Below are 27,732 nucleotides of genomic sequence, written 5' to 3'. Positions count from 1 at the left end.
ACAATTTCCACTTCTGTAAGCAGCGTTCAAGAAATTTATCTTTAACTATATGTTGACAAGGTTGTAGGAGGAATAAAACCTTCCCTTATTTATAGACATTTGGCTTTTAATTTCCATCTGACTTTTTGGCAAGCTTTAAGAATCAGACATCTTGTATCCTTGTTACCTTTAATAGAGTTATAATGGATTGAAATGTTTCATGTTGAGTGCAATATGACATTTAAAGCAGGCTTTAATTTCCAAAATACATCATTTTCTAACCATCTACATTGCATAAAGGTCCAAGGCCTAATGGGGAATTACTTGCCTTATATTTCATACAGAAATGTTTCAAATTCATTTTGAACAAGCATTCATACTGGAAAAGTGATAGGTAATAGGCAGCCCATAAAATTTTTATACTGAGAGAATCTGGAGAAGAACAATAATTTTCTTTTATCACTCTGTGTCAGATTTGTGTTAGAAAAACTGTATCCTTTCATAAAATAAATAGTGATTTTTTGTATAAGTGAGCATATTTATGAGATCAACAAACCACAAAACTTTTTTCCTGTGGATGTTTCAAAGCTAATAAAAATAATTTTACAGAATCAGTGCCTTAATACGATCAAGTCCATTGACATTCAGTTAATCAACTCATGTTTTGTTAATAAGTCAGATGAACAGATACTCTTAATTTCTTTTCTCTTAGGAGTCCTTTCAGCTGGCTCTTGCTTAGCTGAGGTCCTTCTCAAAATTATATTCATTTTAAGCACAATTTGAGGCTCTTAGTTCAGTGTCCCTACTCAAACTGAGTAGCACCTTATTCCAGATAAGTGATCTAATCTAAATCAATGGGGTCACTCGAGGTGTAAGATGCTACTTGATTTAAAATATTAAAATCACTCTAGTTGGAAAATTCTTTGAATTCTTTGAAACTTTTATTTTAACTATGTCATTTATGATGCTAAGAATGATGCTGACTTGGAATACTGATGCTGTGTCAGAGTTGTTCTTTATAGATATATGTATTTGTTGAACCAGTGTTACTCACAAATTTTAGTTTTGTTGTTTAGTGACCCTATTGAAATCAATAGAGCGTGATAGCAACTAGGGAATTTAAATTATAAAAACTTTTAGAACAGGAATGGAGTATTTATTCACCTACTTCATTATTACATGCAAGGTAAAATATGAACAACTGCCCGAATACAATAGCCATAGACTGTAAGAAAGAAGAAGTAGAGAAAGGAGTGGTTTTCTTAGCGGGTTTTCTTTGGTCTGAGGGGAAAAAACTTTGCTTCTGTGTTAGTATCCTGAATCTTCAACAAATGCCACTGGAAAGGGCGGGATGCTCAGCGTGACTTGAGATTGTGTTGGTTCTATTATCACTTAGACCTTTACCTGGAGAGCGCTCTTAGGGGATAGCTGAACATAATAAACCACATACAGCACTGGTTTATAGATGTCTCTGAAAAATTGGATGCAATGTGATGAAAAGTCTTTTAGGGCCTGATAAAGCAAATCAGGGTCACCTTAGTGTGTTGGAAAGAGTTCTATAATGCAATGTAAAATTGTATTTGAATGGGTAGTAGATACTGCTTTGTTGGCTTTTTTAAATGAATTGCTCCAGCTGATGGAGTTGGTTGAGGTGTTGGAAAGATGTGGCTTCAGCCTCTCTTACAGAAACATTGAATTTTAGAGCTGAGCCGTAGCACAGTGAAATGGGGGTGCCATAAAAGGCTGATAGGAGGCAGACACGTTTTCTATTTGCTTTATTTTCCTCGGTATCTTTACCTGAAGAGAGATGATGATGTCATTAATGACAATATTAATAACAAAACCCAGCAACAATCTTTGTCTATGGTGCTTTGGTCAGGGAGTGTTCTTCTAGTTATTCTGGAAGAAGGGAAGATCAATGAACGAAATAATGGAATTACGGAGGAATTATGCTGTGCAGTTTGTGACCTTACAGGTGACAAATGTTAAGACTGTTTGTAACAGTCTTAGTTTGGACATGCAGTTAGATGGGTTCAAGGACCTAACTAGAAATTGTTTGGAGTAGCAACCAATTTCCAGGAAGCCTTTGAACCTTTATCAAGGTTTGCCAAGCTTAGGCACATCATAAATACGCTCCTGTTATCCACAAATCTAAGAGAATCTGGCCAGAAAATATGACATTCATTCCTACCCTTGTGGCTCAAGCTCTTTGAAGGGCTACAGGCAATAATCCATTTGAACATTTTCTCTTTCCCCATGCAATACACCTCCCCTGCTATTAAATAGCTGATGTTGCTCTTTCAGGAGAGCAGTTACAATCCATATTCAGGCTCCTGCCCAGACTTGTGGGAGAGAGTGTATGAGAATGCCTTCAGGAAACGTTCAGTTGAATCTAGTCCTTAGCTTGAAATACTTCTTCCAGCAGCTCATTCCATCTCCTTCCCATGGTTAACCCTAATGGCCATACCCTCCTCACCTCAACCCTGTGGCATATTTTCTCCCTTCTGTGTAAATAATTAATAGCACATCAAAGTCTAGGAAGAAACGATACAGAAAGGTTGTATTTTAATCCACCAAATGGATTATTTTGAAACCCCCTCCTCTCCTTCTCTCCCCCAGCACATCATGTTTTTGGCTTGAAGCATTCCTTTCTTTACTTACCTTAGAAAATCTGTACAAATATATGTACAGAAATTTTGTGTACTTTTTTGAACTTCAGCTTGTGCGGACTGAAAATGTGTAGATGAATATGTAAAAACGAGTATTAATGGAGATTTATATGCTCCTCTGAACAAAATAAATGTAATTAATGCCTTCATGTAGACGTTTGGACAATCATGTGTGTGTATATATATATATATATGTTTTCATATTGTAAATTCTTCATTCTTGGTAATTAATAGTAGCCTGCACGAACAGTCTCACTGGTTTCAGCAGGTTTATCAGTGCAAGTAATTACTTACCAATGGGAATAAGAGAATTCACATTGTAGCGCAGAATGAAGTACTGATAAGGTACAGAAAGAAGAAAATTACATTATTGGGTAATTTCTTGTTACTAGCAATCCTTACCCTTCATATTTTTTATAATAGTTAAAAATTGCTTTTCTATTAATGAAAGTGCAGCTAATAGTTTTCATTACAGAAGTTTACAGCCTTCAGTCTTCAGTTTTTCAGTCACAGAATGTGATGGAATCACAGTTTATTAGGGTTCAGAGTTCAATCAAACCATTGCATTCACTTCATCAGCACCTGAAACCTGATGTGGATGTTGAAAATAAACATTATGCTACTTACATTATACGGGAAAAATGGAATTATGTACATTACCCTCCAGTGCAATATACCTTAAACTCAAAATTGGAATGAACATGAGGAAGGCAGAAAGCTGTTGATTTGTTGTTGATTTGAGCAAACTATTAAGCTACATCAAATGTGACTTCAGAGCAATAAATATTGAAAAGCTTTGCAGTCATAAACAATAATAAATACAGTAAATGGGTACTAAACAAAATATTTATCTGCTTAATACTGTAGAGGTAAGCAGATGTCCTTGAGTTGCTGCCAGGCTGTGCCAAAATGAATGCACTATTTCATAAAGATGAATTTTGCAAACAAATAGGACTTCAGAGGCCCAGGCCATTAAAAAACATTACTGTATCTTGACCACTGGCGTTTTGTTACAATGGGAACCGTGCTTTCATGGGTAAGAATTTCAAAGAGCTGTGTGGACATTTTTCCTAAACATTGTGCAGATGCATGGAAGCATAAAGAATTAAGCAGTAAATTCTGTGGCTGAGAGATATAACTGGCATGTTACAAAGTTGCCTGCTTACAAGTACTGTGCTGATGGCATTGCTATTCTTGACATTATAATTCCACTGCTTTCAATTCTCTGGAGATGATAAACCCCAAACAACACAGTGCCACAAGCTAAGAGAGAAGAGGAAGATGACTGGAGTTTCGTGACAATGTTCTGAAAGAGAGGAAGAGACATTATAAGGTTTGTCAGAGAGCATAAAAGCCTTTATGAAGCAAGTGAATTAGGCTTCCTCTGTTGTTTCTTAACATATCCAAAACGGGTAGTAAGGAAGGTTTCTTCCAACAACTGCTGAGTTTCTAGCTTTTAATAGTTAATGGGAGGTTGAGCTATAAGCTGAGATCAATCCCCGAGTAATAAATTTTACATTATTATATTTGTCTTTCTTGAAATATAAACACCAGAGGATCTATTCTCAAATGGCTTCCGACCCATTTTTTTCATAATTAATACAGGAAATTCGAAGAACGTGACTCCCTGTACAGCTCAGACAGAGGCAGATCTGTATTCATCAGCATGGATTAATTAGTCTTTTACCAGACACACAGTTAGTTAGAAGAGCTACAAAATGGGCAGTTGTAAAGGAGGGAAAGTTTTGTCATAAAACCCATAAGCCACATGTTCTCATGGATAAAAGATACTTTTTTAAACTTTTATGTTTATTCTGTGTAGTTAAAGATTTACATCTAGATTTATCCAGCTCCACTGACATTGACCTTGGCTTCAATGCGGCAGCAGTATGGAATGAATTGCTCTTCACTGGTTGATTTGAAGGGCGGTATTTAACAAAAAAATGCAGCAAAGATTCACTCTGAATAAGGACAGCAAAGCCTCTCATTGTTCAGATCTGAAGACTTACTTCTGGGTCATTGTATTCAGTATGACTCCACCGTGCTTGGCAGGCTTTTCCTTTGTCTTCTAAATTGGGTAAACACATCTGTTACAACCAAGAAAAGGAGAATTATGCACTGCCACTTAAATCTTAGGTACTATTCTAACGGGTTTCATCTGTGACACTGAGGTGTAAGGAGTTGTTTTTTCTTAGCCTTCTCATTTTTGTTACTTACAAGAACCTCATTTGTGACCTGACACAATGTTTTATGAAGTCAACAGAAAGGCTGTCACTGTTTTTAATGAGCTTTGGGTCAAGCCCTCAGTTTTTCATCAACACAGACCAAATCCTTTCACTCCAGACACCACAGTGACATAAACTCCATGAAGGTCCCAACTCATCAGTTGAAGGTTTGAAGCCAACAGTAGCAGCAAAGAGGAGAACTTGGGGGCCATCAGCAGTGATATTACCTGTCTAATGTATCTCTGTTTTGGGATGTATTGCAACTGAAGATTAATGACACACAGCACATTATCATGCATTTTAAATCACTGCACAGGAGGAAAGCCAGGGTGGGAGAGCAGGAGAGGAGGGTTTTGTCTCACACATTCCTAAACCTTTGCCCATGTCTATTACCAATCCTGGCACAGCCCCAGTCTTCGCTACTCATGCAAAACTCTTTATAATAAAGATAAAACCTGGTTTTACTTAGAGTGTAAATGAAACCTTAAATAACAGCCCTGCTATTGTGTTTGTCTTTGCTGAAGAAGTTGACAAACTTTCCTGAAACACGTGCAGGTTGGTATTTTGGCATCAAGAGAAAAGCCAGCAAATCTATTTGAAGCACAGTGAAACTATCTCACAAGTGTATTAATATAAAATGAGATTTACAGTGGTTTTAGTGCTATGCACAGTCCATAAATTATTACAGATTGATGGCACTGGGAAAAAACCCTAATTAATAGATAGGGTTGTAGGCATGTATTTCTGTAAAGGAAAAGTGGTGCTAGAAATAAATACAGGGGAGCTTTTCAAAAAGACTGGGTCTCCTTTTTGTTTTACATCTGACACAAAGCAGTCTTGCTCACTAGTACAGTAAGATTTTGAGACACCTGGGAGTTGAACAAGTTGTGTAACTGTACAGTCCTTCTTGGCTTTGGCTTTAAAAGTCTGCGGATTCAAGGGATTTTGGATCACTTTACATGCTCACAGCATTTTTGGTCAACCTTGAAAGAAAGTAAGAAAATTGCAATTATGTTGTTATGCACTCTCTCCTTAGGTGGACACGTGAAGCAGAGAGTGAGAACATTGGATGAAATAAACTGAATTACTTTTCATAGAATCACAGAATGGTTTGGGTTGGAAGGGACATTAAAGATTAGCTAGTTCCACCCCCTTCCACCTCCTTGCTATGGACAGGGGTGTCACCCACTAGATCAGGTTGCTCAAAGCCCCATCCAACCTGGCTTTCCAGGGATGGGGTCTCCACAACTTCTCTTGACAACCTGTTCCAGTGCCTCGCTACCCTCTGAGTAAAGAATTTCTTCCTGGTATAGAAGCTAAGTCTTTTCTCCTTTAGTTTAAAAATATTCCCACTTGTTCTATTTAATAAGATAGATAAAATGTAATAAAAATAGATGAAATGCAGTAAAATAGAGAGTAGCCACACTTTGAGACAGCTTAGGATGGATAATAAAACTAGACATCTGTGTTTACAATGCATTAACCTATCTCCCTAAGCTTTGACCTATCCTCACGGGAAAGGAGTGGACAGCTTGTAGTGACTTTTCCAATGAAAGATCAAGTGCATGCACAATTTGCCTGCTCTGTGCTGTTGCTGTTGTTAAGATACAAGTTTAAAATGGAAAATGTCCGGATATGCTGCTATTTTAGTTCTGAGGAAATATGCTGGTGATGAAGTTAAGCACCTGAGTGCTAAGTGGTTTTGGATTACAACTCTTGTTTCAAACAGATTATAGATTTTGTAAGTGCACCCTAGATATAATGTCTAAAGATTTCCACTTTTAAAAGATATACATTGAGAATTATGCAAATAAGCCATTGCTTACTCAGATGGTAGACTAATCTCTTTGTCCTGACATGACATGTTTTCATTTGTTATCCCCATCTGTCACAGGATGATAAACCTCAGATCTGTAAAAGTCTTATCTGTATGTGTTTGTTAACGTCTTGCTCTGCTGGCCACCATCATGTATCATTTTCACTGTGTAAATAAGTAGCTGCAATTTTTTTGTCAGCCATGAGGCAACAGGAATTACTTGATTTCTCCACATAGGCCCAGTTGAGGAAGGCATTTGGTTTAACTCGTCCCTGTTCTACACATCACAGAAATACGTTCATCAAGCATAAGTTTAAGAACTCTTCCAAATAGATGTGCATTTCTGAATCAGAGCTATGGTATTTCAAGTCGTTTCATTTGCAATTAAGTTATATTCTGTGCTGATTGCACAATATGAAACCCACTAATATTTCACTTGCTGCATAATTTTTAGAGATAAAGACCTCTTCACGTTGAAATACAGATTATGAATCCATTTACTATGTGAGAACCTGATTTTTGTAGGGCATGTGATTTCCACGTGGGTTGGCACCGGTGCAAGTGGGCTGATTATATTTATTTCTTTTTTTTTCTTTTTCTTTTTTTTTTTTTTTCCAGCGGGGACAACGTATATCTTTAGCAAAGGTGGTGGACAAATCACTTACACGTGGCCTCCTAACGACCGGCCAAGCACTCGAGCCGACAGACTGGCAATAGGGTTTAGCACTGTGCAAAAAGAGGCTGTGCTGGTGCGAGTGGACAGTTCTACTGGCCTTGGAGATTATTTAGAGCTGCATATCGTAAGTATCAGCACCAAAGGCGGGAGATTTCTTCTTGTCTTGGTTGTTCTTACATTTGTGGGGTTTAAATTTATTTTGTCTGAATGTAATTATGGCAGTTAATGAACCTTTTGGGGTCAATAGTGAACTAAATGATACTGGTTTATAGCATATGATGCTGTACAGGGTCTCAGATGTACTCAAAATGCCTTTTATTTGCTGCAGTGCTACTTTTCATGGCTTTTCAATTAAAAATCATAGTGGGATACCTGTACAGATAGAGCAGTTTATTGCAGTGTAATTACATGGAACAGAATTTAGCAGTGTCAGAGGAAAGTATGTTTACCCTGGGGGATTTAATCTGGAATCTGATGGGGGAATTGCAGTGTATCACAGCTGACTGTGCTTATTGTTAGTATTAGAACTTGTCCTCTGATTTCATCACTCTTTTGTGATGGTAAATCGTAAGCAGAAAGGAAGACTGTCAGGCTAGGAAGTCTAAAAAAGTAATTTCAGCTGCCTTAAAGCAAGGAACTAGCAATCAAAATTGAAAGCATATGGAGTTTTATGGCGTCATAAATAAATGATCAATTGAGAAAAGCATAACTAGGGCAGTATAAAATTTTGTTGTTTAGATTAGTCTGAACTTTGTTAATGCATTAGTTTGATTTTTGTTTCAGAATGTCTCTACTTTCAGGAAGAGTTGAGTTCTTTTTTGAATGAAATTGCTTATTGATCTATAACCAATTACACTTTTACCCTCAGAAAACGTTCAGCAGTGATCATTTTCAAAATTAGAGGGAAATATGGTATTCAATCTTCCCAGACTCCTTTTTTCTGCAAAGGCACTCTTGCATTGTGGACAAAGGTGATTTTTAAAAATTTATTTACTGGCTTGACCAAATAAACACAGAAAGAAAACCTTAAATAAAATTCAGAGGTTTTCTATATCCTTGTCTTACATTGAATCACACAGACAAAATAGTTGGCTGGTATTGTGCAATCTTAGTTTAAAAATGTGAACAAAGCAACTTCTCCCAGGTGCCAGAAAAACTGAGAGCCTATATATTTCAAGGCAAGTATTGTGTTGCTAGGTAGAATTTAAATATTTGCTGTCCAAACACCAGGTGCCTTGTTATCATTTTCCTCTTTATTTGCAATCTCAGACCAAATGCACACTCCGTGGTTGACAGAGTTACTTTCTTCTTACAGTTTTTTCTTGTTCATTAACATACAAAGGAATGTTTTCCTTGGTATTTTACTATACCTGAAGTCTATCCAAACTATAATATGTTTGCTCTTCCATCTAGCCATGATTTTTCTATTTTAAAACATTATGCTCATTAATGATGAGTTTGAGATCAAAAATTACTGCCTGCTCATAAATGTTTGTGGTTTTCAGTCTTTTACTTTTTCTCAAATAACTTTCTTATACCCATACTGTAGCAACAGATGGTAAAATAAAAGAATAATTGAGAGTTTTCAATGGTCAGAAACACTACCAGCTTAATAGGGATGGGGAAAATGATAAATGATACCTTACTGGTTCTATTGAAATTCCTGTGAAGCAGCAAAAAGCCCTTTATCATCCTGCTCTGTGAGGTGATACTGGTCTCCCCCTGATGCCTTTGCAAGAGACTTTGGGAACCTCCCTTAAGCCTGCTCTGCTTCAGAGCAAAATGGTAACTGTGTGAAATTTCACTGGTATGAGGTTTGACCTTCCGAGAGCAGCTTCAGCGTTGTCTGTCTCTAGAGTGGAGACACTGAGGGATTGACCTGAAATCCTAAGACATTTGGCAAGGACTTTTATAAGGGTTGTCAGTGATAGATAAAGCTTGGAAAACTACTGGGATATAATTTCCCAGAGTCTAATTCAAATAAGGATGGTATTCAAAGGGAAGTTGAAAGGCAGTATTTTCAAAAGCACTTGTGACACCAAAGACCATATATCTCATTAAAGTCAGTTGAACTGCAGATCCTTCTGAGAATTTCACCTGAGATCTATTTTAGCTCAGAAAGACATTGTGAGATATGACAGTTACAAAAATGAAGAGAACATAGAAACAGGGAGGTCTATGTCTGCATTATATTTGAAAAATATTTAATTGGATCTAAGTGTTTTCATATTGGCAGCTACTGTGTTAAACCTGCTGTAATAAAAACAGTAGGAGGGGTTTGTCATTGAAAACTTCCTTCTTTCATCAATGTTGAGATGCCACTAGGAGTGTCTTATCTACTAAACAACCAGAAACATGCTATGGGTAGTGGAAGGAGATAAAACTAGAAGGAGAGAAATGTCTGATTCTGCATGTTCTTTTGCATGTACCCACTCACCTGTTTGTGCCACGAATGTGCATGAGTAATAAGTGCCTGTGTACCTTGAGATGCTCTGTGCATGGATACCTCACCTGTGTGTGGTGGTAAAAAAATTTGGAGCTACTGCTTTAAAAAAACTTAGATTATAGCCCTCACAAGCGTGTTGGGGAGGGTGCTTGGGAGCTTTGAGGTAGCTTGCTCTTAACCTTCTTCATTCTGGAAATGGAAGAGGAAATTACAAGTTAGATTATGGTACTTCAGTGTGTGCTTGCCCTCTTTATTATTCTGTTTACTTAAAGACAATGTAAACCTAATAATGAAATCAAGCTCATAACAAATTCTGATTTTAAAAATTGCTGCTTGATCATCTGAATCACAGCTTTGGTGTTAGGTTGGGAACATATTTATTTAAAGTAATCATTAAACCTCTCCAAATAAGCATTGTTATGAGAAACATTTTAAAAATTGTGTAGTCTCCATTGCTACCAGATGTTTAACAGTTCCAGTGCAAATATTTTAAATTCCAAGACAGATTATTATAAAACTCCACCTGTACTGTAGCAACGCAAATATAAAGGACTGTTTATATGTATGATACATATGCATCACGGTACTTCAGGAAAGGGATTTTAAAATGTTTTAGTCATCCAGAGATGCAGTAATTAGCTTTCATTTCAACCACTTGACTTCTCTTATGGAAGTTGTCTCCTGCGCTGTCTCTGCTGGGAGATCTAGTTCAAGAGGAAATAGATATCATATCTAAAAGCCTACTGCCACTTCCTCTCCTGTTGATGGATAGATGGACAGGCAGCTCTGATAATTACGGCAAGCTTCCTTTATTTCTGCTTCTCATGACATGGTCCACATCCATCTCCATGTCACATAGAAAAAGGCAGCAGCTTTTCATGCAATGTTCAATAAATCACCATATGCACTCCTGTACTTAGCTTTTTGTCTGACTTCTAGTGCCCTTAGGAAATTCTGTCAGAGATTCGTGTTCCTACCTCCACTCCTCTTCCCACCCTGTTATCCCAAGTCATTAGAAACAGAAGTGTACAAATATACGAATGTCATTGTCTTCCACAGTCACTGTGCTGTGGCTACCTCGAATTTCTAGCTTTCCTATGGTGAGGAAAAAAGCAAAGTTAGACAAAGATACCACCTCAAAGGGCTAAGAAGTCCCATTATATTGCTCTTTCGGGCAATGCTGGTAGCATAGAAAACTGGTATTCTCCTCTGTGGCACAAGGGGTATTTGCTGTGCTTGAGAAGAAGGATATATTTCCATCAACAGACTTCAGCCATTATAAAAAATTTATAAATTATGCCATGTTTTCATCTTTCATTGTTAAAATTAAAGACTTCATAACAAAATGCGACATTTTGTATGCCTGATGGAAGAATCAGCAGTTTCTGTGTCTTCTTTGTCTGTGTCATTTGTTTGAAAATCAAAGTATTTGCCGAGCACAAAGCAGCTGTTTTTATGGTGATGGATGATTTTGAAGTTGAGAACAAGAAGTCTGTATGGAGGATAAGGCAAGCAGAGAATTTCAAAGTATAGGGCTTTGGCATTCTAGAGAAGACGCCCAGCCTAGAGCACACAAGCTGCTTAAGCTGAACTGGCCACGTCTCTTAACTCAAGCAGGGTGAGGATGTACTAATTAAGCTCATTTACAGGTATGGATCTGCTGGTTTAGGTGAAGTGGTGGTGATCATTCCAATAGGAAACATTCAAAGGTCTAAAATAAGGAATAAGGCAGATGTGGCAATGTTTTGAATGTTGTCCTAACCCTCTTCTGGGGGAAAGTGGGGGGAAATGCCCTGTGATTCCAGTGAGAGAATAGTGACAGTATGTCTATACCTGGGATATAGAAAACATGCCAAAATAAAAAGATATAAAGCTCAGGGTAGATTGTAGTAGATATTTTTTGTTTCATTCTATTTCATGTCACTAGGAAATAACAATTTAGGGGAAGTGTCAACCAATAAGATTATTACTGTGTTGATAAAATATGGAAAACTACTTCAAAAGGTGTGCTAACACATTACCTGAAAAAGTATGATATGGTTAAAACAGATGGTATCAATATATGCAAGGCACAACACAATTAACCTGAAATACTGTGAAGATGTAGCATTACTGGCATGATGGATTAATCAATATCATCCTTAGATTTTCAAGATGTGTTTGTGAAGCCTTCAGAGTTACAATTAATGACTGAGGTGAACAGCCATGGGAGCAGAAAGATGATATGTCTCAGAAAATAGAGTTTTGGATCAGGAATAAACTCAGTTTGTGCTCTTTGTCCCAAATATTTACATACCATATATATGGGGGAAATTACATTTTTTTATTTGTTTTTTTTTAACTTTCAGCAAACTTAAAATGAGTAGTTTTTCCTACTCCTCTCCCTCTGTCTCTTAGTTATACATATGCAGTATTCTGCTATGCCAGGCTTTTAAGAGCTGACTCTGTTAGACTTTATTGTACATATCCATAAAATATGGATAATTTTAACTTATGCAAGTATAATGACCTTCCCTCAAGTGAACAGAAGGAGAAAAACTCAAGTGAGGATCAGAGTTCTGTGTTTGAGTGTACCAGAGGAAGAATTGCAATGTCTAAAGACAAATGCATTTGTTATTCTCTGTTGAATACTTCTTGGGTTTAATGTCTAATGGAAAGTCAATTGATTTTTATTGACTTGGTTGTATTTGGATCAATTCCTAGAGAGCTGGATGTACTTTCAGTGAGATTGATGATAAAAATACCTTTGATTTTAGTGGTTTGTATTGGAGCTAATTAATTTTCCCAGGAAGAGTTTAATATTTCTAGAATGTTGTTTCTTCAAATAATCATCATTCAAATCTGGAATTCCTTATTATTATATACGTACCTATGGAAAGCAAAGATTTGGGAAGGCTTGTATATTCATGAAACAGTAATGAATTTAAAATTGAATTATTCACATCCAGGAAGGGATTTAAGAAAAAAAGGGCAGACCTAGTATTCAGAAATCTGATGTTTTAAAAGTGCTGAACATGCACAACAGTGGCTAAAGTCAATGGAAGCTGAAAATAGTCAGCACCTCTGAAAACCAGGTCATCATCGTATCAACTAAGTGGGCACCAGGGATCACTCTGGAGCCTGGAAAGACTTTGGACCATTATGTTTATCACAGTTGTGATTTTTAATATTCTGCTACCTTGAAGCACAAGAAAATTTCATAAGGCTGATGTTATCCAATCCAGAATTCTGTTAGTATTTGGTATTTCCTTATTATGCTTATAGATGGGATATTTATTTGTGATTTAGTTTTCATTTATATATGTGAATGAAAAATGCTATAGGAAGTTTGACTATTATGGACAGTGATTGGTTTCTTTGAGGAACAGAAAGCTCAGCAACCAGACTATATGTTAAGCTTTAAACTGAAAAAATTACTGTGGAAGAAGGATTTCCGGACTTGCTTATGGGTTTGAATAAAAAAACCCAGTGCAATCAAAAAAGATTCATTTATGGGACTAGACAGGCAGGTGAGAATGCAATTCAATGCACACAAACATTAAGTTAATTAGAATGGGAGCAATGAATTAATCTAGGGAATTTGTGCTAAATGCAGCAATCATTTACCTCAGTGATCAGGTTAAAGATCTAACTTTGTCAGAAAGAAAATAAATCACTGAGATGGTCAACTCATGCCTTGAAACCATGCAGTTATCCTTTTATATCAGTAGAGACAAAGATTTAAAAAGTTCTGAAAAGGATTTTTGTTATATAAGCTATTTGTTAATGCCTCATCTTGAATACTCTGCACAATCTGTAATCATGCATTGAGCAGCAGTGGTCTGTTCTTGCCATAAACAGGCCAAATTGCTGAGGGAAGGTTATGGAAATGTGCTAATTCTGGCACAGAACAGACTGATACCTAACTGTATGAAAAATATGAATGGAATTTGTAAAGTTGATGTAATTGAGCAGTTTGACTGTGACTGCCATCATGGAGCACTGCAAGGACAAATCCTGATGTTTTGTGGAGGGTCCAGTGTACCAGTGCGATAGCTCTGATCTCCCAGCTGATTGCCTGGTTCCTCAGCCTAGAAATGTGCTTGAGGGAGGCACCTCCTTTCATTTTCTTCCTCTGTCTTGGGATACAATAGAAATTCTCACTTCTCTCTATCCAGCAAATAACTCCTTTATGCATCCTGCTCCTTTTGTGCTTTTGGGAGAATACAAGCTTCCTTCCCAAAAAAGCATGCTGTGTAATGGGGTCACCACCTGCTAGCCCCTTGACCAGAGAAAATTGCACAGCCAGTAGGACCCAAGCTCCCAGCTAAAACATCGTGTCAGTGGCACAGTTCTCCAGCCCTCAACAATGATGAACCTCCTCAAGTGCTTCCTTCTAGCAAAGGTGTGAAGCCTGGCTGAGGGTGAGTAGATCTTTAAAACACTTCTGGTGGGCCCACATATATCAGAATCATCTGAAAATAATTGAAAGAATTGCATGTGGCCGTGGCATTTATGAAATTATCGTACAGACCAGGTAATGGATTCTAAATTCCCTTCTGATCCCACATATCTCAAGATTACACTGTAAATTGAATCCATCTGTTGTGAGAAGTGCTTAAGATCCAAAACTTTGGTACTGAATTTGATGGAAAGTCTTCTTATGACTTTGCTGTTGCAAACTGTGCACAAATAGAACCTTAGATCTGACACAAGGAGAGAAAGTAAACATGGAACTTAATTTTCTTGTTGAGCTTAAAAAAAGCACCAAGATTAGGAATAGAGAGGGTTTGGCCTAGGTCATGTTATATTAATAACAAAAACTCTGCATTTTTGAGAACTCAAGTGGACCATTTTGGAAAGGCAAGCACAAGACCAAGCATATTTAATTAGCACAAACTTGAAGAGGCTCATGACCTCTTCATAAAGCTCCTCTAATTTTTTACAGTCACTTTTAAAGCTCTGCGGTACTCTATGGATTACATCCAGTCATATTTCCAAGGATTCTTTCTTTCTCTCCCCTTTCCCTTGTGCCCTGTCTTGTTCTTCTGCCATGTCCTCAAGCACAAATTCGTGTGTTGAGCAAATTCAGCAGTCCCAGTGAATCCCAGTGAACCCCAGTGAAAACAGGTGGCAAACCTCCAGGGGTCTCAGGGATTACATTCCTTTTCTTTCCCATGAAATGAGGCATAGGAAGGAACAGGGGAGTCACCTCAGGTGGTGACTGTATGGTGTACTCACGTGGAAGAACTTCTTGATGAGAACCATTGATAAGTTCTGCTTAATTAAAAAACAAAAGCAGCAACAGCAGAGCAAATAAGCATGTGGCCAGAATTAGGGGTTATATCACTTTGTGTCAAGGCTTTTCACATATAAATAACAAACTTCTGGCTTCAGAAAGGAGGACACAAGAATTAGTTTATGATGTACAGATAAATAAGTAGACCATCTTGCCTCCCACCTTCCCTAGTTAACATTATATCCTCTCATTGATGTTTTAGATCCATCATGATCTAATCACATACTTGTAATTCAAAATTCCTGGCCCTGGCCACTAACCAGCATCCTTGCATATGAAGGTTACAGATATTTTAATAACTTGGCAGCAACTCTCCCAGAACATTGCCATGTATAAAAAGTGCCGATGAAAAATTTAGCAGGCATTTTAGCAACTTTATTAAGATTAAAAGTATACTTGACTATTTGCAGCAGCAGAGCCATTGAGGTATTCACTCTAACCTGGCTGATCTTCCAAATGAAGAAGGACTGAAATACAGGAATTCATTGTCATTATTTGGAGAATGGGAGCTCTGGATGACTCAGAGTGAAATCCAAGAGCAGGCTACTTTTGTCCACTTATCTCATGGGGGCAATATTCTGCTTATTATATTTAGACATAAATATCTATATTATATGCTTATATTATTAATATATTGTTATATATATAATAGGCATGTGCAGTTTGTTATACCAAGTCATATAACAGAGTCAGCCCTAATAATATTTCCTAGCTTGTTCCTGCTTGGTTCTTGTCTAATTTTAGAGAAACACAAGAAGATTTGCACTCCCTCCTCCCTGCTGGGCATGCCTGGCTCAACACCAAGTGGAAGGCATGTATACCCAGTGTGTCAGAAGCCATGACAGTGCAGGCTGGAGACAGGTTTTAGGCCCCTTGGGCTGAGAATGTGTAGTTTGGGGAAAAAAAAAAAGAAAAAAGATATAAAAGGACAGACTGGAGCGATGGCATCACTTTCAGCATATCCTAGACTATGCTTTTAGCTCCTAATGGCAGCTTTAATAAGGGGCAGTGACTCTCAGACTGCTGTTGACCCACTGAAGAAGGGCCAGGTTTGCACAGGACAGATCAAGGTTTGTTTCCTACGAATAAAAGCCAGAATCCAAGATCTGGCCCATTACCTCCCTGCCTTTTAAATGTATGGGCTCTGAGTGAGGATAAGGAAAAAGTGTGCACTGCAGCACAAAGTACCAGTGTAGCCATTTTTCAGTGGACGTGCAGTATGAACAATATTATTTTTAATACCAGTGAGAGTGATTAGCCTATTGATGCAGAACAAGACGAGGGCAAAAGTGCTGCTGGTGGCCTGAAGAGATTCTGATCCTAAGCCCAAGTAATTCTCAGCCCCCCACTTCCAGTATTGATTTGTTTGAAAATATTGTAGAAATACGAGTAAGTATAAGCAGGATCTACATCAAGCCAGAAAACTACTGCTGGAAGGTGAGGTGCAGAAGCAATATTACAGAGCCTGCTGCTTTCCTTCAGTCATTTGTTTAAGTAAATATTGCTAATATAGTTAATCATTTTGCGCTAATAAGGAAAGCTCATCTTAATACTATTCTGGTTTTGTGAGATACTACCTTAATTGTAACTCACAATTAGTTAATTGGACCACTTACTTAATTCAGGTTTTGCTCTGTGAAGCCTCAGTGTCATCACCAAATTGAAAACTTCATATTTAATGCTAGTTTGCTTTTTTCCTTCTAGACTGTTTCATGGTCTTGAGCCTTTCTCCCTATTTCCTTACACCACTGTATCAGTGAGGAGGAACTGGAGCAAAATCACTGGATGTGTGTAGGGGAGGGTGGAACTGAACACACAGGGCTTGGCTCCTACCTTCATCCAATTAACTTACTTAACTTTTGTAGTCTTTGGCAGTAGCTCATTGCACCAGGGTCATGCAGGAAACCGAGCCAGAGCAGGGAATCTATTTGTGTTTTCTGAAACCCTGGCTGCCACATATATCTTCATCTTCCTTTCACTTACTTGCCTGTGCTCTTTAATCACTGTTTCTCTTACCTGAGCTTGACACCCTTGACATCAGTGCATCTCCACTGCGGGTGGATCACTGAATAGCCTATTGCTTTCTCTCCCAGTGACAACCATAGGTGTACAATCTTTGCCTTCCCTTTGAATCTAGCAGTGATTTTTCCCACTTGACAGTGGGCTGCTGCTGCTGTTAAGTCTTTTTTTTTTATTTTTTTTGCTTAGATCATACCACTCAAAGGAATTCCTGCAACAATAACAGACAGGATAAAGATTTAATGAACTGATACTGTCAGTGTTCTGTGTTCTGGTGGCTTATGTTTAATGTAACAATCCCACTAACAACAGGTGAGTTTTCCTGTTAAGTGTTTGGAGAGGCTTAAATATCTGGCTGTTTGTGAAACCCATTTACACTGAACCATACTAATGCTTCAGAGGGTGGATTAGCTGAAGGAACTGACTCATGCATTTCCTGGCTTTCGATAATTACCTAGCTTACCTTGAATAAGGGATGCTGAGGAACAAAGAAAAGACACAGCCCTTCAGTTTTGCCAGTTCTCCGTGAAATTATCCTGAAGCCTTCAGTGCAGCAGCGTGAAGCTACTAATGTGGCTTTAACTCCTTGTGCTGGAATTTGTAGGTGATGATCTATGCTCAGCCAAGGACGAAATGTAAGTCCAGATGTTCCCTCAGGGAGATGAAAATCACGCTGCTGCAGCATTACACATTCTTTGTGGGCTAGGAAAACTGCCTGTACAGGACTGGGAATTCTTCCCTCTGTTATTCCACTTTTGGGTCAGGTACTCCTCTTCATCTCAGGTCTCTGGACTGAAGGGTGGGCATTACAGCCTCGGCAGATACCATCATGCTCCACTTCGGGTCTGGAATCTCTTCTTATTTTTAGTTCAGCCCTCCCCCTTGATGGACTTGCAGCTTACTGCCTACAAACAATGCAACAGACTGCATCCTGCCTGTCTGCTGTGAAACACCATTAATGTCCTTGTTCCCCGTATGGGGCTTTTTTCCCTGACTCAGTGAATTCCAGGGAGTTAGCGAGTTCCTGCAGCAAAAGTACTCAGTGTTTCCCTTTCACAGCAGAAGGAATTTTTAAGGCTGTCAGTGGATTATGTGCAGTACCCTCTCATTTGGGGACAAGCACAAAGAGTGCTATCATACATGAAGCTACTTGCAGTAACTTCTACCAACCAAAATAAAAAGTGGAGAGATTATGCTCGAGAGCCTTAATATCCACTCAGCATATTTGATAATGCCACTGCTGTCGGTATCATACTCACCACAATGTTTAATAGCTGAACAGATGCAGCTCACTAGAGCACCACATGGTAGGCAGCAGCAGGGAGTCCCATTTGACAAGTTGGTTTTGGTTTATTTCCTTCCCAGAGAGCCTTCCCTGGTATCCCAGGTTTCTGTAGTGTTTGGATTTGCTATTCAGCAAACAGGAAAAGGCAAGGGAATTCTCTACTGCTTGTTTCCAAAGCAAGAGACTTTTTTTTTTTTTTTTTTTTTTTAGTGAATGTGCTATGAAATTCCTAATAAAGATAATATAAGGCATGTTTTAATGTCAAATTGCCCCCCCCTTGATCTGAAAAGAGTTGGGTTTTAGCAGGAAACATGTATCCATATGCATAGACTGTAAGATAGCAACTATGCCAGTTTTTGGAGTGACTTCCCATTTGAGGATTTTTATTTTCTTTTAACTGCAAGACTTTGTGTGTACATCTGCAAGTCACTTTGCACAGTGAGCAGTAACTCTTGCCTGTAGTAGTGCCATGGGATGCTGCAGTTGTTTGGTGCTTCTAGATTTGCTCTCCATGGAACAATACAGAGGAACATTTTTTTCCGGTCTTCTAATTGCTTGTCTAAAAAAACACCTGAGTATGTACTCTGAGGCTAAAAGAGGATGGCTGTGCTGTTAATACATTCTAAAAATCAGTGGATAATACAGAGGAGATAAGGAAATCGTGGCTATATGATTTGGGTATTTCTTTCCTGGAAACATATAAGAATAATATAATTAAGATGGGAACAAGACTAAAAGTGCTGCAAAACTCATGTTATCCACCACATATTGCCTGAAGAAAACAGAAATTCCCTTGGATATATTTCATTATTAATGTGGCTATATACTTAGATAGGTGCTGCCAAGGGCTAAATGATTGGGCAATATCTTCCCCAGAGCTGAAAACTTGTCACAACTGACATGTTGTGATGCTCCTTTGGAAGGAGCCGAGATGCTCCTTTGGAAGACATTTAAGATTTCTGGGGTTTTATTCCTAATCTACTTTTTGAATATTTTGCTGGCTATTTAAACTGACATTCCTGTGGCATTGATTTTCTTTTATTTCCTCTTGCTTTTCACTGCATATTCAAACTCAAAAAACCCACCAGCACGTCTCCTTGTCACAGCTGTAGTGTGGTACATGATGACACCAAGCTGTGCTAGTGTGGGAGGAGGGGAGACAGGGGTTGCAAGCGCTGTGGAGAACTGATTAAAATTCAAAATGAGCTTGATAAAGTGGAGAAATAATCTGAAATCAGGAAGATGAATTTCTACAAAGGAAAGCGCCGATTCCTGTACCTTAAGATGGAAAAATCAAAAGCACAGCTATAAAATGAGGAATAATTGTGGCCTAGAAGTAGTTCTACAGAAAAGATTGGGAAGTTACAGCTGATTGCAATTTGCTGCAGACACAGACAGGCATCAATCTGGGATGCACTGACAACACAGAGGGTGGCAGAGGAGGGAAAGTTTGATGTTTGCACAGTTCTGCTGGGATCTTAGCTGAAGAAGGATGTCCGGTTTCGAGTGCTTGGCTTTTGAGAAGGAGGTAGGGAGAGAAGGCAGCTACTAAAAGAATCAGCAATATACTCTAGTTTATTGAATGCTCTAGTTTATTAAATTCCCAAGAAGAAAATGAAGGAATGGGCTCTGTTTTGTTTATAAAAGAGACGACAGAGTGACTGGTCGTGAAAACCACCTTTTTGGTACATACAAGTTATTAACAACCATGACTGTGGCTGATTTGTGTTGCCTGTCTGTCAGGATAAGGTAAGAAACAGCTGGTTTAATTGCAACAGTGCTCTTGGGTATTGGAAAAAACTTTCTCTGCTTGATGGCTAGCAGTGGAATGTAGCTCTGTAGGCAGGCCCTGTTAATTTATGCTTTCAAGATCAGGCTCCATTCCTTATAGTGATGGGAATGCCATGGAGACTTCTGCTGTGTGTTTTTGCTAAAGTTAGCCTGCATGTGCTCACTGTTGCCAGCAAGGGATGGGTAGAGCAAGTTCTTCTTAGGTTGCACGCTCCCATTTATGCTGCAGTTTTTAACTGGAAGGCTTGGGTCCAGGAATGATCTAAGAAGAATGCTTGGATGTAACCACAGCAAGGTTATTGTTATTCCTAAAGACCCAGAAAAGGGAAAGAGTGAGCTGCTGCTGAGCATTTTCTTTTAATATCCATTGGTCTTAGTGTCAGCAGCAAACTCTAAGACAGTGCAGCAGCACCAGGTAGAATCTTCTCTCCCTCTGCCGTAGCAACATCCCCTCCTGTTTAACACTAGAGAACTGCTTTGCTGCTAAATGTGGGAAAGAAGCTTGGATCTGTAAGGCTGGGAATTGCTCCCCAGCCCAGCAAAGGCCTGTTGGTGTGTTCTTCTCTGACTGTTGGCATGTGCCTCCTCGTCAGCTTGTGGGAAAGGTGGTGGTGATGTAACTAAGTTTGCCTCCTCGCCCACCTCTCAAATGTTAGCAAGTGTTTGCTTTGGTTGATGTGTGGGAGTGGTGAGGTAATTTGAACCATCCTGGTGGAAATCCAAAATAACCCCAATGGGCTAAATAGATTGCTGAGCAAAACACGTTTGATTATATTGCAAAAATAACGTGCAGTTGAGGTGAATTTATTTTTCAGCTTTTTGAGCTATTTGGCCAGTTCACTGGCTGCAGACATAGCTGTGCAGCTCTATGAAATGTTTTTTAAGGTTTCTTGTCACAATAGTACATGAAGTTTATCTAAAAGATAAAAATCACTCACAAGTCATGGAAGATAAGCTTTCATGTTTAATTTCTAATGTAAATTTTATGGTTTCTTAACATTGCTGACTATTTGTGTTGCAGCTTTCTGATTTCAAAGGAATGCTGATTTAATAAAATCCTTAGGCTATTAAGAGTTGTCACAACTTCAGGCTCATATCACGAAAGCTCAGTATGCTTTAAGTGTGGAACAGGTTTTATCTCTTTGGCATTGTTCTCTGTGACTAAATCTCGATTCTCTCTGTGTGCTGTTGTCAGAGGACTATGTTCTGGGGTTTCCTCTGGAGCACCCTCCTTTAATCACCCTGTCTAACCTCCTTCTCCCCCAGGCTGTGTCATGCAGCTTCACCAGCTTATCTTGCACTTCTGCAGTTGCAGAGGTAGGTCGTGGATTTGCTTCATTGCCCCAAAATATTAGAAGTAGTCCAGACTGACAATGTACATCCTTTCATCGAGTTGGAAGAAAAACAATGAATAAATTTGTTGCTGTGACTGCGTCAGGATTGCCAGTTTATCTGTCTTGTAATGGAGATATTGTTCAGCATTTCTAATTATGGTATTAATCTTCATTATCCCCTAATACAGGTGTAATATCAGGATACTGGTGCATGGCATTTGTTACTTTTGACCCTCAGGGGCACCAGTCACAGGCACTTCTGGTTTACTGGCAAACCTAATTGGTTCCCTACAGTGCTTCCTTTTCTCGCTGACAGTATTTGAGAGTTTTGTGCTGCCTTTTTCCTGTAATGTACATGAAAAATCAAGACAGGGAAATGGTTTTGCATGAATCATATTCTCCCACACGTGTACTACAGATAGGATTATCACAACCATTCCTAATATCGTTAGTATTTTTTTTTTTCAATTATAGCCAGGGTTGATTTCTACATCAGAAAAGATTTAGAAAGCTTACTGGAGTATTTTGTAATTGTTTTTTAAGGGTCAGATTGCAAGACAGTTCTGATCAGAGGCACAGTACCAGCCTGTGGTAGGTGGTGTAGAGAAAGCAGAGTATAATCATGCAATCTTTTCAGGAGCTGGAGAAGGTGGTGGAGCCTTCCCTGCCCCCCACTCTGCTGTGCTTCCTTGTGGGCCTGACTGCTTCTGAGTAATACTAAATGATGGTGTCAGGACTAAAACTAGTGCTCCTCCTCTTGGTCCTATCGGGGAGGTAATAGCAGGGCTTTGACTCTTAGGGCTGATTTTTAGGCAGTTAGCAGGCTTTTCTTCTGCTGTTCAGCTGGCTTTTTTTAAAAAGTCCTGGGTGGGATGCTCATATTTCTTTCTTTTCGTTGTTTTTTCCCCTCCATCTTAAGCACATACACCACTCTCAGGAAAAGCTTTATGGGATTTCAAACTTGTTATTTTGATCTAAGGCTAAAACCACCAAACCTAAACCTTGCAGAGGCAAATCAAGGGTTACCCATTTACTGTCTGTGAGCTCCTGTTCACTGCCAGGAACTGGCTGCAGCAGGAGAAAGACCAGTGATCTGATCAAGGGAGTTGTGCTCTGTAAGCTGGAAAAATGAATTTTTTCCCAGTCTCATTTCTCAATGGAAACCAGAACGTGGAAAATTTTCAGGATTGTGATAGAATGTAGCAGGCAGAATGCAAAGGGACTCTTTGCTTGGCACCAATAACCAACCAGTGCTGGCTTCAGTGGGACTGGAAGAAACCTGGATTCAAATTCTTTCCCCACCTAGTTCAGACTAGGACCCGATCCAGACTCCCACACTGTGGCTTCAGAACTCAACTTTTGACTCACTTTGGTGACTGAATCTTTGTTTCATTCTTTGCTTTTAAAAATGTAGAAGGTTTATTTTTGTTGCTGTACATCAGGAAGGAGAGAGCTTTGAAAATTTTCCTTTTTATTAAATGTATTAAAGAAAATGTTTTCTAGTCAATTTTGGTGAAAGCACATCTTCTATACAGTGATGCCAAAGTGGTCCTTTTTATGGTCATTATAACCATGACTGCTGTTGCTTGCTTTTTCTAAAATCAGGATCCATATAACAACAACTTCCTGAGAGATTTTTAATCAAAATTCAGGTTGGAGGCTTATTTTATATTTTGTTAAAATAAACAAAAAGGATTCCTAACTGTTGTTTCTAGAATTGCTTAGAAGTGCAGGAGGCAAGAAACTTGTGGAGCACTGCAAGAGTTGCCCACCTTTAGGAACACATTAAAGGAAAAATGTCACACTGCATCCGCTCTTAATGTGAAACATGGCACATCCACAGTTCCTAGAACCCAACGTGCATTTCCAAAGGTTGAAACCTTTTCTAAATCCCTGAATACTGCTGAATTTATCACCTCTTAGCACAACTGAATGTGTCTGGAGACATGATGATTAAGCACTGTAGTGATGGAAAAGGCAGGACAATTAGGTGACACATTCTCTTACATGTTGTGGAGGGAATTTTCCTAGCTATGAAAGGCGTTTATAAAATTTTTATTACCAATTCTAGCTACCTGAGATGTTTTGAATCTGAATTCTGTCTCCTAGTTGCTTGATTTATTAACATAGGCAACATAATAATTCTCTGTATCAATCACTTGTTATGAAACTCAAAAAAAATCAATAATTGTAACCAAAAATTAATGCATTAGAATACAAAATGTTTTCAAAAGACAATTTAATGGTTTAAAAAAAAGTAGCCTTTTACAAGCCAGCTGCAACTCCCCATATTTTTCCTGCTCAAAATGAAATCCTGCTGTAAGTGTTTCAAGGCTGTAAATTTAGAGAGAGAGCAAAGTTGTTGGGTTGGGTTTCTGTTGGTTATCATGCAATTAAGAGTGTATTTGACATGAGTGTAAATGGGAAAAACTCCCATCATTGTTGAGGCAAAACATTTTGGTCACTTTTTCCCCACCTCACATTCTCTGAATAATAGAAAATAAGTAAGTATGGTTGCCGGTAATAACGATGTTTCTTGAAAATTCAAAATATTATTTTGACAAAGACTGTGCCAATTAATTTGTTTCATTCTATTCTCATTTCCAAGATATTTCTAGTGCAGCAGGTACTCAGTGCGTAATAGAAACCTGTCATACAGAGATTGTGTATTTTGAGCCTTCAAGAAATGTAAATTTTTCAGTTTCACATTGCGGACCTGCCACGTAAAGATTTTTTTTGCTGCATGGCAACAGAAAAAAAAGTGGTTCTAGCATTAGAGAGAGGTAATCCAGAGGATCACCTGGCCAACATGCAGCTCCTTGATTTTAGTTACAATGAAAATAAAAATGCAAAGAAGTTTCTTTGGTGTTACATCACTGCCCTGTTTGCTTTTATTTTGAACGAATTTTAAATCTTAACCATTTAATTACCTTATCCTTGATTATAAATTTAGGGTTTTAGAATAATGACAGCAATGTAATCACAAGACATAATTTACAAGTAAGAGACATAGTCAGGATGAGTTGTTTCATGCCTTTTTTCCTTTTTTTTTCCTTCATTAGGGACAAGATTATGTATTTGTGCTACATTCTGGTACTGTTCCAGACCTGCATAGCAGAAGTTAATTCAGATTTCAATTGTTTTCGTTAAAATACATTTAGAAAATGTAACTCATGCCAAAAGCAGATACCTAAAGTTTGTTATGTTGGCATAAAAACCCAAAACTTTTGGATTCATTTAATATACTTTGGATCTTGGTGCCTCTTGGTCATATTTTTAACATTTTCTGCAAGATCATGAACAGTAGGTGCTTATTTATTATTAGTAGAAATGGTATTTTAAGGAATGCAGTGTAAGCTATATCTCCTGATAATGGAGAGAAAAATGGTTCTGCAAGACCATAGGAACGGGACTGAGCAGCAAAAATATGCCTGGGCACCATCTCGGTAACAAATGCAGCAGAAAAGTGTCTCTTTGGAGAAATGCAGTTCCAAAGCAAGATATACAATCCCTGTGTGACTTTGAGGATCACTTGTTAAAAAAAAACCAGAATGCAAGGGTTCCGATTTTCAAGTTTAATTGCAACACTTATTTTGAATATACCAATCCAGAGCCTCACCTGTGCCCCCTTTTTAAACAAAGCTTGCATGGATGCTTCAGTGGTGCAGTAACAACCAGATGAGGGAAACGGGTTTTAAGATTTGCCCTGTGGTTCTCATTGGAAAGCACAAATGAATTTTTAATTCACACCTGTGGCTTCTGCACAAAAAAATATCCTGAGGAAAAGGTGTCAGACTTGATTGCTGGAAAATTTGTTATAACTGCATTATGCATCAAAATAATAATATTGGATGACAATTTCTATTATTTTACACAAAGTCCATTCAATTTAATTATAATTTACCACTCAAGTATACCATTCTCTTCATGCTAATCTTCAAATTATTCTTGTTTTTGCTCTAATAGCTATTTATGAGTCATAGAAAGTACACCTAATTAATACCTCTGCACATTGCTACAATTAAACATTAATCAGATTTGATTTTTAGAGTAATGTGCTACCAGTCTTCTAATCTTCTAAGTTACGACCTGATAAAAATTTCATTACCCCAGTTATGAAGTTCTCAATGGGGAAGGGATTTCCATTTAGTGCATGTAATACTTAGTAGTGTCTTCCATGCAAATTTTACACTCCTTAACATGCTCTACATAAATTGATTAGCGAATCAGAAGTGGTGACACAAAGTAAACTGATGTTCTAGAGATAAGTCTTTAAAAAAATTATTCAGCTGTGAACTTGTCAGGTGATTTTTTTATTAACATGGGATGACAGCATTTTGTCAACACATTTCCTTCTTCCCTTTCAATTTATAAGAAAAAGTCAATAGATGTAAGCATGAAACAATGAACGAACTTTTAAAAAGCCACCTTATCTGGGCTCATATAAGCATTTGAGCCTGCTTGGTTTATTTTTATTTTATTTTATTTTTTACTTTCCAACTGTGGTGGGGAACAAAACATTGTTTCCCAGTATGTCAGAATAGACAGATGGCTGTCCTGTTGATCAGTGATTGCTGTCAAATCACTCACTATGGCTCCTCACCTCTTGGTCACTGCCACACAATGCCCTGCCCCCCCCCCCCCCCCGCCCCAGCTCCTGGACTGAGCTGCTGGTAAGTCAGGGGATATATGACAAGGAGTGGACAGGTGGGGAATTAACTTTATCACATTCCTGAAACTTATCTTCAACTCTATTAACTTGCTTCCAATTGTGAAAAATCCTTTTTGAATCCTCAGAAGTTCAGAGCAACAAGATGGAATGAGCTCTGTGTCATAGGTTAGCTCTCCCAGATCATCTGCAGCTTAGAGGTATTTCTTATACTTTTTTCCTTCGGAGAGCTAAGCCCCTTCTCTTCATTCAATAGAAAAACTAAAGATGATTTGATCTGGACAAGGGCACAGCAAAGACAGTAGACAACCTGTTAGAACAGCTTTGGGTTGGAACTGGAGAGATTCCAACTTTTATTCTGATCCTTAACAGGTTTAATTAACACTGTTTCTTACTCAGGCTTATTGCACTGCCAGACCAGATTTGTGTAATGCTCTAGCATTTCTACCCCATGCAAGGAGTTTATAAAGGGAGCATCCAATTTTGAATTTCTTTTGCTGAAGTAATCGTTACTTCATGCAGGTTTTCTTAGATATTTCCCGGAAGATTTTGACTATTCAACCAGTTATAGCTATGAATCCTGTTATCAAAATGATGGGACCAATACTACTCTTCAGGGAGAGGGGGGTAGTTATGAAGCTGTCCTTTCCCTAAACTGAAAAGGTTTCTGGCTCAGAACAAACAGGAACATAATTGACAGCCTGTTCAAAGGATGGGTCACGTTTTGTCTGTTGTACTTGTGCAAAAAGGATGAAGTTTCTTGGTTCCTCATGGGTGATCTGAAATTAGAAGGTATTGGTAGGGTCTACTCTAAGTATGTTGTGAAGGGAGGGTTTGGGGCTCTTGCAGCAATAGTCTGGAGCTGGAGCTCTGCTCCACCAAGGTTTTGTGGTGCTTGGAGAGGTTTAATAATTGTGTGTGAAGTGGCAAATCCCAAAAGCTGCTCCTTTGAGAGCTCTGTTCTTGTGAGCTGAGCAAAGGCAGTAGTGGCTCTGCTCCATCTCTTTTGGGGAACAGTGTTGTGTGTGTTCACCAGTGTGAAATGTTCCATGGACTCCAGTGTTCCATGTTGAGGAAGGAATGGCTCATCCCCAGGGAGCTGCCACCATGGCCTAACCTAATCTTTGGTGGAGTAGGAACAGTGTGCACTGTTACTGTGAACATCACACAGTCTGTGGCTTGAAAAAATATACAAAGATATGAAAAGTCTCTGTAAAAAGTGTGATTCCCTTCAAGTCTATAGGGAGGATGCTAAATGTGAGTTATGCTGTTTTCTAGAACACATAATGTAGTGTAAAAGAAGAAAATCTCTTTATTGTGCTGTCCTGTCATAATTGAAGGCTATGCCCATTGTCATTGGGTGTTTTCCCCCCTTAAATTGCACATACTGAGGGCTCATCTTTTAAGATGTAGCTACCAATGACTCCCTTCTGTTACATCTCTGTAGAAATATTCATGGTTATGTGATTATTTATTCAAGGTTCAGTGCCTCTCTAAGATTTAATTCTCTAGGTATTACATCACTCATTGTTGTATCTCTGCTGT

General features: G+C 38.4%; 1 protein-coding gene across 12 annotated transcripts in view; it reads left to right on the top strand.

The window, feature by feature from the left end:
• The window catches only part of NRXN1 (neurexin 1), a gene marked incomplete at both ends in the record, with an annotated part of 666,790 nt that overhangs the window by 452,116 nt on the left and 186,942 nt on the right, over positions 1-27,732 (top strand). For all 12 annotated transcript variants that reach the window (XM_082302935.1, XM_082302936.1, XM_082302939.1 and 9 more), the window contains one exon: positions 7,308-7,489. In XM_082302935.1, the coding sequence (XP_082159061.1) occupies positions 7,308-7,489 (182 nt within the window). The remainder of the gene's footprint in view (positions 1-7,307; positions 7,490-27,732) is intronic.

Source organism: Coloeus monedula, assembly GCF_965178545.1.
Source record: "Coloeus monedula genome assembly, chromosome: 2".
NCBI lineage: Eukaryota > Metazoa > Chordata > Aves > Passeriformes > Corvidae > Coloeus > Coloeus monedula.
Note: the sequence above shows the minus strand (reverse complement) of the source record. Positions and strands in the feature narration are given on the sequence as shown.